General features: G+C 44.3%; 1 protein-coding gene across 1 annotated transcript in view; it reads right to left on the bottom strand.

Moving 5' to 3' along the window:
* Positions 1–19,618, bottom strand: part of FOXN2 (forkhead box N2) — a 51,460-nt gene that overhangs the window by 10,506 nt on the left and 21,336 nt on the right. Inside the window, exon 2 of the mRNA XM_066611894.1 lies at positions 5,615–6,165. Within this exon, the coding sequence (XP_066467991.1) occupies positions 5,615–6,151 (537 nt within the window). The 5' untranslated portion in view covers positions 6,152–6,165. The remainder of the gene's footprint in view (positions 1–5,614; positions 6,166–19,618) is intronic.

Below are 19,618 nucleotides of genomic sequence, written 5' to 3'. Positions count from 1 at the left end.
TAACCAAGTTCTTGAACCAGCCCTAACAGAAGTTCACTTTCTTTCAGTAGCAAATCTGCACTGCAGGCTCCTTGGAACAGGACCTTGTCCTCTTGTACTTTGAAAAGTGCCATGGTCACTGGTCACACTATGTAAGTAAATAAATACTGTACTGAGATTGTGAGCAAAATGAAAACACAACTGCAGTCAGGTTGAAGCTGTTGAAATGTACACATAACTAACTGATGCTGAAAGCATTCATGCGTGCAATTAATTAAGTACAGTAATTCCTTAATAACATGTTGGCATGCATTTTAAATTGCATTTTATCTGAAGCTGCCTTGTGTCAGAGGCTCTTTAAGGCTTCTTGCAGGCATTCATCCATGGTCACCTCTTTCTTTAGGCAGCAGACTAATGGATGCTATGCCAATACAGCAGTGATTTTCTCATATTAGTATTCCAGCAGTCCTTGTAGGTTCTTAGCAGTGGCTTACATAGGAGTTCTTCCAAATTGCCATGATCTGCAACGAGGTATGTTGAGCTGACAAATACTGACTTATATGTGCAACACAGAGGTGGCCAGATTTCAGGCTTGTGGGATCTATTTTGTTTTAACTGGATGCTGGAAGCAGTCAATAGGAAGGCGGTGCAAAATGGGCAGGGGGGGAGCAGAGCAGTCCCTACTGCACACCATGAGGCAGACAAAGCAATGACTTGCACCTACAAGTAGGAGTTGCAACAGATCAGGGATTCTTCTAACACCAGACTCTAAAACTGATCAGCAGAGCTACAAAGAAACCTGGTTGAGGCATTCAATTAAACACTCATATTTAATAGGTGAGAAGTACTGAAGCTCAGAGAAATGCAAATAGTACAAAGTCAGTCATGGCAGATAATTTTTTTTTAGCTTGCTATTATGAAAGTAAGCCAGGAGTTGGGAATACTTGCCAGTTTGCTGCAAATCACCCAGATATCAAGTGGTATGGATTGATCTGTGCACCCACAACTTATTCACCCAGGAAAATAGATTCCTGCATACAACTAACTTTAGAAGCATTTAATTCTAACTATGCTCAGGATCTTGGAAAAACAGACCTGCCTGATGCAAGGGCCTCGTAACAGTTGCTGTCACGAACCCAAATATAAAGCGAATATGGTCAGACGCCATTTCTTGTAATTGTGCTGGGAACAGTACAAGGGAACAAGGTCACTGACTACTTTGATAACATCTTCATTAACATTTTGAACAAAGAAGGAAGGTCACACAATAGTAAAAAAAGCCAAGAGACTATCCAGAGCATGAGAACACACACAAAAATCACAGTAGTACTGTCGGTGCATTGGGAAAAAAATCCAAAAGCTACAGTTCAGCAGTGCCTTCTTTAGAACCAAGCAAAAGTCATGAACAAACTTTTGAGTTCTCCTTAACGCTTCAACAGGCTGGGTGTTAAGCAACGCAAAAAGCACTTCGTTAAGCTAATCAAATAAAGACTGCATAAGTCCTTCTCCACTCCATCATAAGATGTTTATAAACTGCAGACTTAACACTCAACCCGATTAAGAGATCTTGGTAACCAGTGTAAATGGTAAAGAACAGATGCAACATGCATAGACGGCTCAGCCTGCAGCAAGTAGAGGGCTGGACTAGATGGTCTACAAGGGATCCTCCAGCACTGTGATACTAGGGTCCCACAGGTATGCATCCTTGTGGTTGCCTTTTCAACTAGTTTCCAGACTATCTTTAAAAGCAGCCCCAGTTATCCAGTCTGGATGCGACTGCTCCATATGTGACAAAGGCTAACAAACAGCTTCTCTGCTTCGGGCCTAAAGTACTGAATCAGCCCAAGTTGGTTAAAAGCACGCCTAGCTACCAACTTCACCAAAGAACAACATCCAGGAGCACCACAGATTGTGCACCTTATTCTCCTGGAGGAGTGCAACCCCATCTAAGCAGACTATTCCCAATCAAGATAATTGTGTCTGGATTAATTTTCACTTTATTTGCCCCAGCCCAGGGTCTCCACCACCTACTTATGATCAGTTAGTGTAATGACAGGTAGAGTCTAGTGTCGTCTGCATACAGATGGCACTTCACCCCAAACCTTTGGATGACCTCTCCTGGGGGTTTTGTATAGATATTGAAAAGTGCAGGTGACAATAAGAGGCACCCCATATACCAATGCCATGGAATGGAACAATAGTCCCAAAGAAACACCTTCTGAATTCAACCCTTCAGGAAGTGCCGGAGCCACCCTAACACTACGCTTCCACTCCTGGCAAGGCAACCCAGAAGAATACCATGGTTAGTGAGAATGAAAGCTTCCAACAGGTCCAAAATAATCAACAGGGTAATAACCCCACCTTTATGTCCTAACACAGGTAATTCAGCAAAACGATCAATGTGATTTCTGACTGAATTATGGAACTGAAAACAAACTGGAAAGGATCTAGATCATCTATGACTACCAGACGCTGCCATACACGCTCAATATCTAACTTACAAGGTGCTTAAGCCATTTCTGCCCAACGTTACAAATATGCAAAAGGGACCAAATCTCTACACCTCTGGGCCAGGCAAAAATGGGTCATGTCAAAGCTATTTCTATAAATACTTCTTTGCACGTGGGCTTTACTGTACACGTTTATATTTGCTTGAAAATGGCCCTCAATCTAAGCTGAAGGACTGCCCTCAGGTGAGAAAACACTGTCCTCTGGACTGCTTTGCTAGCTATAACAAAGCGATGTTGTCTCACTTCAGCAGTCTTGGCTTGCTTGCTTCCTGTTTCCATTGCACAAGCTGTTCCCCTTTGATGACTACGAAACCGGTTTTTCAGAGTGACTTAAAAAGGAGTTACTTGTCCTCTGACACTCTTGAGCGGAGGTTACATCAACGCACACACATGTGCGCACAGGTGAGAGCTTAAAAAGACAGCTGAAGGAGAAGTTCCTCCTCCCCCAAAGGAAGCAGCACACCAATAGATCAGCAGGAACATCATATTTGCCTCACCCGACCAGCCGCTCGGGAGCCAGCCAAGCAAAAAAGAAATGCTGCCATGGCAACACAAACCAGGCTGCCCCCCAGCTTTACATGCTAAGCTGCCCCCACCCAATGGCAAAACTTTCAAATAACCAATTTCTTCCACTTTAAGGCAACATAAAGTGCAATTTCCTGCTAAACCAGCCACAGTCCTCCCAAGGTCTGCAAACTCTGCAACATATACCCCAGTGCTAGGAAAGCGAAAGCGCCTGGGCAGGAACCAAGGCTTCAGTCCTAGCCCTACTTTATTGAGAGTAGGTTCCCATTGAACACGGTGGGTGTTACATCTGAGCAGACATGCATAGGCTGCAAAGCACTCAAGTGGCAAGAATGGACACGGACACCAACAGCTGCTGTTTTTGTCTGCAAGTTTAACACTTGAATATTATTGTTTATGGTGAGTAGTACAAATCTAGTTACTTTAAGAGTCATCAAATGGAGAGTTGATGCCCATCCCTTGGTGGTGCATCCTTCCTTCTTCAATACCCAACAGTTGGCCAGCTGAACTGGGTAAGGTACAATGGATTTTAGCAGGGAAGGTCCCCATTACCTATCCTCAGTAAATTAGGGCACTCCATTTTAATCTTTCGAGAAACAGCAGCTTGATCCAGGGTACAGGATAAAATTTCCCCTTCCCCACACTAACCTTGAACCACTCCTGCCTATTTACTAAAATGCACAACACAAACCAAACATGCAGTCGTGCCAAACAACAGGTTTAAAGTCATGCCTATCATCGCCTCTATGAACCCCGCATTCATCTCTTCTGCATTCACAGAAAGAGCCTTTTAAAAGAAAAAAAAAATTCAAAATTCCAGTGGTCATTTATTTACTGCAAGGGATGTGTTGCCTCTTCCCTGCTGTGCAGGAGTTTGACTTGCAATCCAAATCTTCCAAAATTTCCTGCCTCTCCGGATCTCTTATAGCGTGGCTCTCAAACATTTAGTACTGGGATCCACTTTTTAAAATAAGAATCTGTCAGGGCCCACTGGAAGTGCAAGCATCATCAAGCAGGAAAATTTTTGACATTCTCAGGGTGCAATCCTACCCACACTTTCCCAGGAGTAAATCCCATTTACTATCATTATTAAAAGCATATACATAGTAGGGGGGACTGGGGGCTGGGGATAAGAGTAGGCCCTCAGATTGGCTATACTTCTCATAAGAGGCAACTAAATAGCCACTGGGTAGATGGGACTCGTTAGTCTGGGAAGGCAGCTCATCGGAGAGAAGGAAAACTCTGATCCCAAACCTCCACTGCCTATGGAAAAGGCTTCAGGAGTCAACCTCGAGGCAAAATCGGGAGCCGGAGTCCCTGAGGCAGTTCATGGCTGAACACAGTCACGTTCTGGCAACTCCTGCAACACCGCTGGAACAAACCGTATTGGCCTCTACCTTTCCATTGGACCATTTCAGTGATGTGGAGACGGGGGATTTGCTGCCTGGGAAACAGTCTATCCTCCATATCTACTTTACCCAGGCTTTGCGCACTGGAGAGGACACTGTTCCAGAACCACCATTCAGAGCGCGATACCATAGTCTTCCAAGACTGAAGGATGCCAACAAGCATTCATAGGAGCCTGTTAAAAATATAGATGTGCAACACTTCCCAAAATGCAGCCACATACCAGGGTAGCATCAAATCTAATATATTAAAAATAAAATTTGGGGACCCACCTGAAACTGGCTTGCGACCTACTTAATGGGTCCCAACCCACAGTTTGAGAAACACTGTCTTACAGGTATCAAGACAATATCAGACAATCATGTCCTGCCATGTTCATCCTGGATCCCAGTGGAAGAGAAAGTGTTCCTATAGTTTGTACTGACATTTCTGAACCCTTTGTTGACACCTCTGATTTATCTTAGCTATTCATGATATGAAGCGGTTCAGTCACCTACTCCCTATTCATGAATGTCTGTTTTTATCTAGAGAAGAAAACACAAGCAGACACCCATACAGGGACCATATAGGGAACAGGGGCAGCTGAAGCAAGTGAGAGTGGAAGAGGAGTCTGGGAAGATGAACTGTTTGCAGCACATGTGCTCAACATCCCTGCTTGCCAAGACTTGAAGATCAAACAGCATCCCAGACAAGGTGTATCTTCTGTGCCTCCTTCCAACCTGTGAGTGCCTTATTTTTTGTGGAATTCCACAAAATTCCACATCACAGGGAGGTTATCTGCCTCTTCAAACAAACGCTCTCTCTCGGGAGAGTGGAAGGGGAGGTGCGAGTTACAGAACGTATCACCCTGAGACTCATCAGCCTTATCCTTATCCTTATCCTTATCAGACACTGTCCGTAGTTATGTACATGAACAGAGTGAGTTAGTGACAGCCCAGTCTTAACTAACTTTCCAGTGCTGATACAGCCATGCCAATGGGGCGTGCGCTTTATCCTGCACTGGGAGGAGCAGTGTTTGTTCCCTTACCTTGGGGCTGCATTGGATCTGGAAATTTGGTTAGGATTGGGCTGTGAGCAAGCAAATACATACACACTCAGTTCCATTAAACGCTTGAATTAAGGTGGATTTTACTCTCTCTTCTTAGAGCAAAACAAGCAAACGAAAACGTGATTTTTTTTTAAACCACCCTCACCTTGCCATGGCTTCTCTCCACTTTTCGGAAACACTTGTTAAGGGAAAGATTATGCCGGACAGAGTTCTTCCAACCAGTGGGTGCTGTAGCAAAGTACGGGAAGCGTTCCAGGATCCAGCTGTAAATTTCTTTCACTGGCAAACTTTTATTAGGAGAATGTTCAATTGCCATATAGATGAGGAGGCTAAAGGAATACGGGGGCTTGGAAGTAGCAGATTTCTTCTCCGGATTTGAGCAGCAAGACGAAGGATAGGATGGCATGTTATCACCCTCGATATCGTACAGAGGGCTGACCATTGGAAGACCCTCACTTCCAAGGCTGAAGTTTGTTAGGAGGTTTGTACTTTCATGGAGCCAGTTCAAGTTTGTGAGCTCATCGTCTGCCAGTTCGCTATCCACGGCCGTGGCTTTGGGACGGGCGGCGTCACCCGCCTCTGGCAAGCTTCCCATTCTTTGGATATGCCTTAGCCCTTCGGCTCTCTCTCCTCCTGGAGTTTCAGCTTTCTTGTCTGGAGTCATTCCAGTTACTGGACCCATTTAATCTTGTGGGCCTACAACAGAAGAATATTATTATTACTTAAAATCAAACAAACATAAGCCTTGAAATGCTGATGCCATTTTCAAGTCACAAAAAAAGAACAAACTTTCAAATTTCAGCCCAAATTTTCAATTTAGAAGAGCTCCACATAATCCGGAAATTTGCTCATTGTATGCATTATGAGGGCTTCACTTTTAATCAGATTAATTTTTTCAGCCCACTTTTAATAGCTTAAATATTGCCTCAATTAATCAAGCAACAGATTTTTAAAACACAGTCAAGATTTACAATTTAAAACACAAAAGAGAAATGCCTTGATTCATGGAGATGTGCCAAAGAGCCAGATGGACAAATCTGAAGTGACACACCAGAACCTGGCAAGTTATAGCAAGTGGTACAGTGGACTGTACTACTTAAGACTTCAGTAGTCTTAAGATCACGCCTTGGAATACTCCCTTCAAACAGAAAACTAGCACAACAGGAAGAGATTCTGGTCAAGCCTGTTCTCTTTGACGTGTTAGTTGATTAACTGCAGGGAAAAATTGTTATATGGGAAAGCATTAAAAAAAACAGTATCCTCCCCTGGTGCAGCCATCTGGCATGATCCAGAATTCTATCGCCTCAGTCTTTTCCATGTGTCGGCCAGGTCCTAGTCTGCCCCACTCACAAGCATCCAGCCAAATTCACCAGCATTGTGGGAGGGCACATTGGCTGTAGTATCCTGCCTAGACACCACAAGGGGGAGAAAACAAAGGAGAGAAGAGGGGGAGTTGGTATGTGCTTTCTAGAAACAGGGTTGTTTGTTTTCCCAGAAAGTTCATCACAGTAAGTACTGCACTGTATTTAATATTTTCTACGATCAGGCTGCATTAATAAAATATGCCATTGTTTGTCCCTGTGCTCAGGGCCCTTCCATCTACGTTCACACTTGCTTATCTACAAAGACTGTTCTGTTAGCAGCCTGAGAATGGAAGTTAAAAGAAACAGGCCTTGGCGATCCTTCTCATTATTACGTTTATTAATCATGTATATAATACTCGGTGTGCTGCTGCTGCTCAAACACAATATTAAAACCGTTGGTTGCTCTTAACTATCCCCTTTAGAGGTGGCTGAATCGGAGATCACAATTTCTCACAAGGGGGCTTTTCATGATAAAAACTCAACATGAACTCTCTTGATCTCACTGGATGCCAGAATACAGGAAGTGAAAGATTAGTTTAGTTTAGTAAGAATGTTCAAGGAAGTGCAATTTCAGAGTAAAGTACTGAGTATTTACTGCCAACACGCTCCCATTTGTTGTGTTTTAAGATATAAGATAGGCAATGGGGCAGAATGCTCAAAATGCTCTCACCTTATTAATTAAAAATAAACTCTTCTCTCCTATGGTGAGCCCTGAAAAAAAATTTCTATAAATTGGTAGATTGTTCAGTATGAACTAGGAAAAACTGGGGTTGGTGCCAGTAATGATATTACTGGCAGACACACATGCACCCCAATTCCCTGAGTAGTTTTGAACAGAGGGATTTTTTAATAAATTGCATGTCTTCACATGAAGTGCTGGAACAATCAAAGCCAAGGAGCACTGAGCAACTTGCCACTTGAAACCTCACATACACAACCTCTTTTTATTTTAAATTATACCACATAAGCTCCTATGCAGCATCACTATCACATTTTTATAAAGAAATCCAAAGCCTATACCTGAAAGCTGGAACATAGTCTAGGGCAGGGGTCAGCAACCTTAAACACTCAAAGAGCCATTTGGACCCATTTTCCGGAAAAAAGAAAACCTCAGGAGCCACAAATCCCTTTTGACATCTAAAATGAAGATAACACTGCATATATAGTTTGCACTCCCCTCTTATAGGTCCCAGTTATATAATACACTCACCTCTTGTAGGTCACAGTTATATAATACACTCCCCTCTTATAGGTCCCACTAAAAATCAGGTCCAGACCCACAGTTGGAGAACAACTGTTTTCAATTGTGCACAGGTGAACTGCTTGTGAAGGATACTGTCATTCTTTACAGTCATTTACTTCTGTACTTTTGTAAATGCCTTTACACACAATACCACCTCTGAACAAGACCACTTAGTATTACTTAACACTGTTCACAAAGGTGCTCCTGAACAAGCTAAGAGTTCAAAACTGAATAAAATAAAAGGCATACTAACAGTGATTACTTCCCAACCATGAAATATGCTTTGGTGCTACATATACAGTATGTTACACATACAGTATACAAACATATACAGAATAACATCTGGTGCAGGGGTCTCCAAACCTCTTTCAAGTTTCCAAGTGAAGGAAATGGAGCAGTGAGAGTGTGAGTGAGTGATGGGGGGATGCTGAGTGGGGAGGTTGAAGGATGTAATCCTGTGCACACTTTCCTGGGAGCAAGCAGAATGGGACTTACTTCTGAGGGGACACACACAGGATTGTGCTCTAAGCTTGGAAGGAGAACAGAGTAGCTGCAGCCAACTGCTTGCTTTTGCTTTTGCTCCGTGGGGTCAGGGCTGCTTGTGGGAAGGGGGGTCATCAGGGTGTTCAAACCCCGTTCCTTTACGCGCCCTCCCCTACACAGGCAGGCGGCTTGTGCTTTGGCTCAGGCAGGAGGGAAAGTAGGGAGCTCCGCGTGTGCGCTTGGGCTGCTGATCAGTGGCTTCGTCACGGGATGGGTGAGTCCTTCCCCCCCCCACGGGTTGGCCCCACAGGGAGCCGCAGCAGAAGGCTGAAAGAGCCGCTTGCGGCTCCAGAATGGCAGGTTGCTGACCCCAGGTCTAGGGAATTACCAGCACTCAGGTCTGTGTAAGGTGTATCAGGTGTCAAGACAATTGAATCCGTGTTATATTAGCCCCTGAAAATGGCAGGTAATGTGAAGTATTCTGGCTTGGCCAGACATGCTACAAAATACTTGAAGCGGATCTCTGCCCTTGCCTGCTCAGAGTAGTACCAACTGTTTTGCTGTGCTTCGGGTTCTAAGCCACAAGCTGTTGACCTTGGGCTAGAGAATGCACCCTCCAATTCTGGATTCAGAAATGGCTACCACACAATATCACAAGCGCATGGGGAAGGGGGATGACAAAGGAATTGTGTTATTTATTACCATTAATGTGATTAGCACTAGACTACAGGTGTCCACAAACCTCAGCAACCACATTTCATGTAATGCCCACCCATGTAACTAATGGAAGGGGGAAATCACACACACATTGCTGTGAAAATGTGATTTTCTATTACAAGAGGAAGTCATCTCTATATTCAGAATTCTCAGTGCTCTCAAGACAAAATATGTCTTTTAAAAAAGATGGATGGATCACATGCGACAACAGAGTAATTAGGTAATTACTGCTTGAAAAATGTTATCCAAAACATCTGGATAACTGAATCCTCACCTCCTCTTCTCATCAAGTTCAGTATTACACAAGCCCACCAAGGTTGATTTCATTCACCTAAATTGCATTATTCTGTATGCATGAGGCTTCCCCACTCCCTTTTCCCTAAAGGGAGATCAACTCTGCGATATCTCAAAGTTTCTCTAAATGAAATACATCATACAACTTTACCACAAAGGCATTAAACTTGCAGATTATTGCCCAACAACAAAATGATGATACTTCTTGGTTGCTTCCTGCAACTGCTTTAATTGAATTCAGCATCCAAGACCATTTAAGGCATTAGAAGAAGCTGTAAAGTAAGAGAATTTATATTCACTATGTATATTTTTTTAAAAATTGTCTTCGTTTTCACAGTGGAAACACAGAGCATATCAGTGTGAATCAAACTGAGTTATGACATCTAATCAAGTGATGGTTTCTATAGCAATAGCACAGCGATTCTTTTAGTCCCAACTAAGCAGCAGCTGCTGCAAACAGCAATTTCAAACTGCTCTGCAAGCCTTGTGTCTCAGGCACCCATCCTGTGAGGTAGGTTGTTATTATTTCTGTCATGCAGATGGAGAATGGAGCTGAGAGATGGGCACCTTTCCCAAAGTCACCCACAACCTGCTGGAGCAACAGGGTCTCCACCCAGGCATGCTACTGAGGCCTTTGTTCCTAGAGTCTTGCTCTCTACCACTCGAAACCAATGATGCTTTTAGCTTGCAATTGCTACTCATCACAAGAGAAGCCATCCCCTTCCTGCAACTCATGTTTACTGCTGCTTATTGTCCCAATAGTCTTTTTTAAAAATAATAATAAAAAAAATCACACATGCAATACGTACAGATTGTGAGCCCATCTATATATTGCAAGCCCTTTGGGGAAAGGGAAATTGTTTAGTTATTTCACTTACTAATCTGATTTTCTCTGTGAACTGCTTTGTGAACTTTTTGATTGAAAAGTGATACACAAATATTTTTAATAACAACATACTAAGAGCATACTCAGGTCATCATATGCCTACCAGACTGCAGGCAAATCAGTCCCGTCCCCCCAAAAGTTAGCAGTTTCAACAAACTTGGGAGACTGACCAGGTATGCAGAAATTTTAATTGAAAAGAAAAAGTAAAGGTAAACATGAAATAGCCTGAATATGTTCAGTGGCCTCCAGAACCCATGGAATGCTGAGGTCTAACTGGGGAGAAGGGCAGAACGCAGGTGGAGAAGAGAGGGAATTCATCTGCTTTAGCCAATTTGGTATTACACAACATAATAATAAAATATAACTATTTATAGTACTTCACTTAAACAGGACTTTGGTAATCATCACTCAGCAAGATACATCGCTATTGTATTGAAATTACAGATTGGAAGAAGAGAGTGGGATAGCGGTCCAGTTCCAACATCATGGCCACAGACAGTGATCAAGTCTGAAAGTCACTTTTTTATCTGCTGAAGAATCTACATGTGCACCCTCCTCGTCTATTCCATGTGCATACTCCCTTGTCCATCTCAAGAGTTGCTATAATCCTAGTTATCCATTATGTCTAAATCAGCCATATCATTGTATGAAAGAGGTTTGCAAACTGCACTAGGAAATCTAGTGCTAACCACAGTTTGACCAATTCAGACATCATGGCAGACAAAGGTTAGAGCAGCCTGGTAAAGGAGTAGGACGGACGACCAGTTCCATTTCAATGAGTCTCAAAACTACAATTAAAAAGATAGGAAATATGATGAGTGTGCAATATCTTTCCCACACTCCACTCTATTATTTAGTGAATTTTCTGAATGAAGCAAGTGGCTTGCCTAAGGCCACCAAGAGAGTTCAGTGCAGAGGTAAAATGTAAACCATTTTAGCTCTTGTTCCCAGTTCAACCTCCCAGAGCCAAACTAGATGAGAATTTGGTAATCAGAACACCTACCACCTTTTTCATTTTAAAAGTTTTATATCCCACGGTTCTCCTACTGAAAAGGCGTACAATCTCAACAAATCAATAAAAACAATAAATTCCATCAATAGCAACATAAGAACAAGCAGAAGCAACATTCATGGAGCAAATACAACATGAAACAAAAAAGTGTTAAGCCTTCTGATGGAACCATAAGGATGGTTCAGGTCTTAATTTTATAAGGAGCAAATTCAGCAGTTGCAGTGCCAATGCAGAGAAAGCCCTTCCTCTCTTTGTCACCACATGAGCCTTGGAGACTGGTACACCCACAGAAGTGTGATATCAGGGGGCAGGCCACCTCATATGGATGATTAGTTTCCATATGAGCTTTTAAAAAGCAGCCATACTGGGGAGCAAGGTTAGGATGTGAATCAGGGTTTAACCCTCTCTTACTGCGCTAAAGCCCTAGTCCAAACCATGCCCCCAGCTGCTAATAATGACAGATGGAAAATTTACAGGTACAGAAGGTACCCGGATAACTTTTCCCCTCCACAACTAATAGCAGTTGTGGGGAGCAGGAAAGTTTGTTGGGCAGTTGGTGCCAAATCCCTCCCTTCCAGATTAAATGAGGGCCCCTGGTTAATGCCACTTCAAAGTCACAGAATCCTCACATCAGTTTAGCTGGGCTATTTGCCCCTGTGCTACATTAGCTCGACTTACTAAAGTAGAGGACCTCTCTCTTTAACCACAGTTCTCAAAATACAAACTAACTGCATCCCTCTAAGAAGTTATGGTCCGTTGTGAGACTGGCATGAATTTCTGTAATCCTTCTAAATGGTCTTCATATTACACCAATACTATGGGGAATAGAGAAGAGTGCAAGGGGAGAGAAACAGCTCACAAAATGTATTTGTGACAGAGGTGCGATCTGAACCTGGAACTTCCTGTTTCCCAGTGCAGTTTTAGTCACTTTAAAAGAGAGAGAGACAAGGAACCAAAATGTCTTTGTCCTGCCTGGTCACCTGCTAGCTGTGCAGGCAAATGGATTAATTATAGACTCAACCAGACCTGAGTTTCACTCCCTATTTTCTGACAAAAAATAATTCTGCTTTCTGCCCCTGTACTTGGTACTTATCGAGTCAGACCAGCCACAGCAGCACCAGCATTGTCTCTTCTGGGCAAGTGGTGCTGTAGCAGCCATGATGAGGTGCTGCCATCAACTGCTCTCGTGAATAGAACTATTGCTATTTGCGTTTAGCAAGTTTGTCAGTGGCCAGCTTTAAATGTGCCTTTATATGACAGAGTAAGAGCTCCCCTTGAGACAGCTTCCTGTCAAAGAAAAAAAAAGGATAGTTTGTTGAAATATTTAAAATTTCTAGCCCTTAAGGTCTAAGATAAATGTTTGAAACTCTTCTGCACCTAAGGTCTACATCAGGGGTCTCCAAACCCCGGCCTGTGAGCCAGATGCGGCCTGTGACAAGCCTCTATCCGGATTGTGGCAGGTCTCTGGGCCCCGGCAAATCTCTGGCCCACTCAACAGAATGTGACCACAGCTGTGCTCCAATTGTGTCTGGCGGGTGTTCTGAGGGCTGGGGAGGCCATGCACCTCCCCTCAGACGTTCTAAAGGTCTAAAAAAATCACTTCCTGGTTTTCCTGAAAAATCAGAAGTGACGTTTTTGGGTTGTCTGAAGTCCTTACGCTTTCTAACGTATTTATTTAAATTTTATATTTAAAATTGATTTATTTTTCTGGCCCTTGACACTGTGTCAGATATTTGATGTGGCCCTCTGGCCTAAAAGTTTAGAGACCCCTGGACTACATGAACCTTAGCTCCAGTAATTCCAAGGTGTGATGATAAAAAGGCATTCTGAGGGTGGAAACAGACAATTAGTGGGAATTTGGAGGAAAATGGACAATTCTGGGGCCTTCAACACATTCTTCCCTGTACAAGAGTTAAATTAGTCAGCATGAATGGTGGATAAGAGGAGAGGACTGAAGCCAGAGGTCTTGCTGCATTCCTGAACAGTGCTATGCACAGGCTTCCATGACTTCATGCTTGGTCAGCATTGCTTGTTCCTGTTGCCTCTGAACGACTGGACTGTGCCCTCATTACCAGCACTTAAACCTTTGGCATGTAATATTATGTTGCAATGCTTTTCGGGTGTGTGCGTGCATTTGAGTGTAGGGAGGGAAGAGGGGAAGAAGGGAAAGACTTGTTGCTAGACCTGCAATTAAGAAAATAAGAACAGCCCCACTAGATCAGGCCATAGACCCAACTAGTCCAGCTTCCAGCAGCCCCACCAAATGCCCCAGGGAGCACACCAGATAACAAGAGACCTACATCCTGGTGCCCTCCCTTGCATCTGACAGAGCCCATTTCTAAAATCATGAGGTTGCACATACACATCATGGCTTGTAACCCGTAATGGATCTTTCCTCCAGAAACTTGTCCAATCCCCTTTTAAAGGCATCCAGGCTAGATGCCATCACCGCATCCTTGTTGATGCATCAAGTAAATGCTGGCTGAGCTCACTCCCACTGTTCAAGGACGCTTGGCCTGGCACAGTTCCGAGCAGTGTGTGTGTAGCTGATGCGGCAGCAAAGCTTGCATCGGCAAGAAACACACAGATAGACAGCGGCTTCCTTCACCAAAGTCTCTATTTACAAGATTTACAGATACACAAAGTAGGCAACATGCATGGGTTCCATCACAGGAAACCAAAGGTGTCCAACCTCACAAAGTGTGCAGCGTACCAACAGAGTGCTCCGCCTCCAGCCTTCCCAAGACCCCATTTTACCAGTGGTGGCTGCTCAGTTTTTATTGTTCTGCTGGCCAATGGGTGCCTGTGTACGTGCAGGCTAGGGTTGATTAGCCCCACCCAATCCCAGCTGGGGGTGTGGTTACTCAGGCAAACTCTTTTCACCTGCTGAGTGACTCAGCACAGGCTTTTACTTGCCTGTTAAAGGGCCAGCTTTTGTCAGGCCTCTGTGGCAAAGCCAAACCAGGGTCTTCCTCCAGGAACTCTACACAAGGAGCTGGGTCACAATCCTTGACAATCATGTGGCAAGGAGTTCCACAGACCAACCACATGCTGAATAAAGAAATATTTTCTTTTGTCTGTCCTAACTCTCCCAACACTCAATTTTAGGGGATGTCCCCAGGTTCTGGTGTTATGTGAGAGTGTAAAGAGCAACTATCTATCCACTTTATCCTTCCCATGCATAATTTTGAAAGTCTCAATCATGTCCCCCCTCAGACGTCTCTTTTCTAGGCTGAAGAGGCCAAAACACCGTAGCCTTTCCTCATAAGGAAGGTGACCCAGCCCAGTAATCATATTAGTCGCTCTCTTTTGCACCTTTTCCATTTCCACTATGTCTTTTTTGAGATGTGGTGACCAGAACTGGACGCAATACTCCAGGTGTGGCCTTACCATTGATTTGTACAACAGCATTATAATATTAGCCGTTTTGTTCTCAATACCTTTTCTAATGATCCCAAGCATAGTATTGGCCTTCTTTACTGCTGCCGCACATTTGGTCGACACTTTCATTGACCTGTCCACCACCACCCCAAGATCTCTCTCCTGATCTGTCATAGACTTTACACTTACATTGAAACGCATCTGCCATTTTGCTGCCCATTCTGCCAGTTTGGAGAGATCCTTCTGGAGCTCCTCATAATCACTTCTGGTCTTCACCACATGGAAAAGTTTGGTGTCATCTGCAAAGTTGGTCACCTCGATGCTTAGCCCTGCCTCCAGGTCATTTATGAAGAGGTTGAAGAGCACCAGTCCCAGGACAGATCCTTTGGGCACACCGCTTTTCACCTCTCTCCATTGTGAAAATTGCCCATTCACCCCCACTCTCTGTTTCCTGGTCTTCAACCAGGTCTCAATCCATGAGAGGACCTGCCCTCTAATTCCCTGAATGTGGAGTTTTTTCAGTAGCCTTTGGTGAGGGACCGTGTCAAATGCCTTCTGAAAGTTCAGATATATAATGTCCACGGGTTCTCCCACATCCACATGCCTGTTGACCTATTCAAGGAATTCTAAAAGGTTTGTGAGGCAAGACTTACCCTTGCAGAAGCCATGCTGATTCTCCCTCAGCAAGGCTTGTTCATCTATGTGTTTTGAGATTCTATCTTTGATGAGGCATTCCACCATCTTACCTGGTATAGAAGTTAGGCTGACTGGCCTATAGTTTTCCGAGTCCCCCCTCTTTCCCTTTTTAAAGAACGGCGTGACATTAGCTATTCTCCAATCTTCTGGCACCGTGGCCATTTTGAGGGACAAGTTGCATATTTTAGTCAAGAGATCAGCAACTTCATTCTTCAATTCCTTAATAGCTCTTAGGTGGATGCCATCAGGGCCCGGTGACTTATTGATCTTTAATTTATCAATGAGGTCTGAAACATCTTCTCTTTTAACCTCCATCTGACTTAATTCCTTGGTCAGGAGTGGCCGTTCGGGCAGAGGTATCTGCCCGAGGTCTTCTGCCGTGAAGACAGATGCAAAGAACTCATTTAATTTCTCTGCCATCTCTAAGTCTCCTTTTATCTCCCCTTTCCCTCCCTCACCATCCAGAGGGCCAACCGCTTCTCTGGCAGGTTTCCTGCTTCTAACATATTTGAAGAAGCTTTTATTATTCCCCTTAATGCTGCTGGCCATGTGTTCCTCATAGTCTCGCTTGGCCTCCCATATCACCTTCTTACATTTCTTTTGCCACAGTTTATGTTCCTTTTTATTCTCCTCATTAGGACAAGACTTCCATTTATGGAAGTTTCCTTGCCCTTTACGGCCTCTCTAACTTGGTTCGTTAGCCATGCGGGCACCCTCCTGGACTTAGTCGAGCCCTTCTTTCTTTGTGGTATACACTTCCGCTGGTCCTCTATTACTGTTGTTTTAAGCAGCCTCCATGCTCTCTGAAGAGACTGGACTCTTTTTACCTTCCCTTTCAACCTCCTTCTAACCAGCCTCATTTGAGGGAAGTTCGCTCATCGAAAGTCAAGGGTTTTTGTGAGAGATTTGCCTGGTATTCTTCCCCCGACGTGCATATCGAAACGGATCGTAACATGATCACTGTTCCCCAATGGCTCAGTAATATTGACATCTCTAACCAGGTCCTGAGTACCGCAGAATATTAAATCCAGAGTCACCTGTCCTCTGTTGGGCTCCATGACTATCTGCTCTAAGGCACAGTCATTTAGCATGTCAAGGAATCCGGTCTCCTTTTCATGACCAGAACACAAACTGACCCAGTCAATATGAGGATAATTGAAGTCCCCCATGATTACAACCCTGTCCCTCCTTGTCACCTCCCTGATCTGTTTCCTCATTTCAAGGTCCTCTTCTGGTTTCTGGTCTGGAGGACGATAGTATGCCCCCAGTATTACATCACTCCTCAGGCCTGGTAATTTAACCCATAGAGATTCTATGGAGTTGGACACACCTTCAATCTCTACTTTGCTGGATTCTATCCCTTCCTTAACATAAATGGCCACCCCACCTCCAACACACCCCTCCCTGTCCCTCCTGTAGAGTTTATAGCCTGGGATTGCGGTATCCCACTGATTCTCCGCATTCCACTAGGTTTCCGTTATGCTGTTTTCCCTTGTCACCAGACATTCCAATTCTCCTATCTTTGCTCGGAGACTTCAGGCATTTGCATAAAAGCATTTGTACATGGAATGCCCCAGGATGGGCTGCTTATTAGCTCCTTTATTAGAATCCTCTCATTGTGCCAGACTATCTATCACATCCCATCACGCTACCATTCCCAATTTCTTCTCCTACTCTGCCTTTACCCTGTTGTTCTCTAACCTCCCCATCCTCATCCCATAGGGATAAGGAGTCCTGAACTGGATGCCCCTTGGCTCCTGCCGGCTTTCCCCCAGGGATCAGTTTAAAAGCTGCTCTGCCACCTTTTTAATGTTATGCGTCAGCAGTCTGATTCCATTCTGGTTCAAGTGAAGCCTCTTGTACAGGCCCTGCTTCTTCCAAAACGTTCCCCAGTGCCTAACGAATCTAAACCCCTCCTCCCTACACCACCATCTCATCCATGCATTGAGACCCCTAAACTCCGCCTGCCTAGCTGGCCCTGTGCATGGAACAGGTAGACAATGCTACCTTTGAGGTCCTGGCTTTCAGTTTCCTACCCAATAGCCTAAATTTGGCCTCCAGGACCTCCCGGTTACACTAGCTCACGTCATTGGTGACGACATGCACCACAACTGCTACCTCCTCCCCAGCACTATCTACCAGCCTGTTTAGACGAATTATGGAATGACATTGGATAAGACCTTCGACCTGAAGTTGTTAACAGGATGAAAGGGACAGGCTGTGCAAGGGAATACTCACCACCTGCCTGACACTTCTCAGTCTCTCAGACTGCACCAGCCCCTATTACCTTGACGTGGGTACCTTCGTTCCCCACTGACAGGAATAACTAGTACGAATGCAAACACCACTAACAGATCTTGGCCACCTCACATAACCCACAAACAGACGACTTTCCCACAAAAGCAGTTTAGGTGCAAGCCATCCAAAAACAGGCTACAAGAAATACGTGTGCCTGTGTCCTTTAACTGCACTGAGGATCACAGTCAAAAATGTCCAGAGGACTAAAACAAGACACTTACAAGCACAGTGTTCCAGAGATCTTACATCACATTACAAAGTACACTAAGTCACCATTTTACAAGGGGTTCACGATATAATGGAATCACTTTATGATGGACTCTCTAGGGCAAAAAAAGGCAGACTGTACATAGATTATTCACTGTGGGATGGGTTTATTATTGCCACCAAGAGAATCTCATGGGTGACAGGTAAACCAATCAGTGACTGCCAGCATTTCATATCATCTTAGTCAACTGTCAACCAACAGCAATGTGTTTAACTTGGGGCTGAGGGTGCACTGAGGGAAGAATTTAACTGAAGTTAACAAATGCAAGCAAGTAGTTTCTCAGTCCGGTAGCCTTCATGCATGTGTGTGTACTGAAGGACACACAGTGTTTCTCAAACTGTAGGTCAAGACTCACCAGTGGGTCATGAACCAATTTTTGCTAGGTCTTGAAAAGTTTTTGAAATATTTTAAAAAAACAAACCAACCCAGAACTTTAGAAGCACCCTTCACTATTTGCAGAAGAAAATCATTAGCTGGAATGCTAAACTGTGGTACGAGGTAAGCTTCATTTCTCCAAATTAAAATGTCACATCTTCCAATTTTCTCTAATAATTGGAGTGCTATAGATCCTGTGTGAACCCAGTTTCAGCCTTTTGTCTGGCCTGGAAGTCCCTAACTGTACATCCTGCTCTCCAGTACAGTCTTCTGCGTACCCTGGAACAACTGTAAAGTTTTGGAGGAATAGTCCTTGAACTCCAATTTCTAAGGAGAGTCTAGCAAATGTTCTCTCTCTCTCTCTCTCTCTCTCTCTCTCTCTCTCTCTCACACACACACACACACACACACGATACATAAGGTTTCTAGTAGTGTTGGGAGCACAGGACCACCAAGCACTGGAGAGGTAGGTAGGGGCGTGGGAGAAGGCATTCCGGGGTAGGGGGAGGCGGAGGGAGAGAGGGGAAAGGGCGAGGAGGAGGTGTGCCAGGGGGAGAGAGTGGGGTGGTAGGGAGGCACGTAGGACTGGTGAGGCTTCACTCCACTGGATTCAAAGCCTCTGTGTCAGGCTGGCTGCCCGACACAGAGGCTCTGAATTCTACACCAACCTTTGGGTCATTGTAGAATTGAGTAGCCCCATTGTGGGGCTACTCAGTTTACCTGGAGGAAGGAGACAAAAGTCCCCTTCTTCCAAGGAGGAGGCGGCAGCTCCCTGCAGCAAGTAGGATGTAGCAGCAGCCATTTTCAGCGCCACTGCAGCCCCGTGTGCTGGGCAGCTCAGGATTGGGATCCTCATCATTAAGCATTACACTCATTGTGTGCAATCAACATGAACAGTTCGTGAAAGAGATCAGGATTGTGTAAACTAGGCATGATCCCCTTGCTGGCATGGTCAGACAGTACATTGGTGCAGGGACATGGTCAGTTGATGCACTCCTGAACATTCACCCTCAAGTGTCAGCTGTACATGTAACATCTGAAAAGGGCTACGGAACAAGCAGATAATCAATCACCCTAACTAAAATTAAGACCTCACTGATAAGAACAGACACCCACATAAGAGTAACTATGT

This window comes from Tiliqua scincoides, chromosome 1 (assembly GCF_035046505.1).
Source record: "Tiliqua scincoides isolate rTilSci1 chromosome 1, rTilSci1.hap2, whole genome shotgun sequence".
Classification (NCBI taxonomy): Eukaryota; Metazoa; Chordata; class Lepidosauria; order Squamata; family Scincidae; genus Tiliqua; species Tiliqua scincoides.
This window is presented reverse-complemented; position numbering and strand designations above follow the sequence as displayed.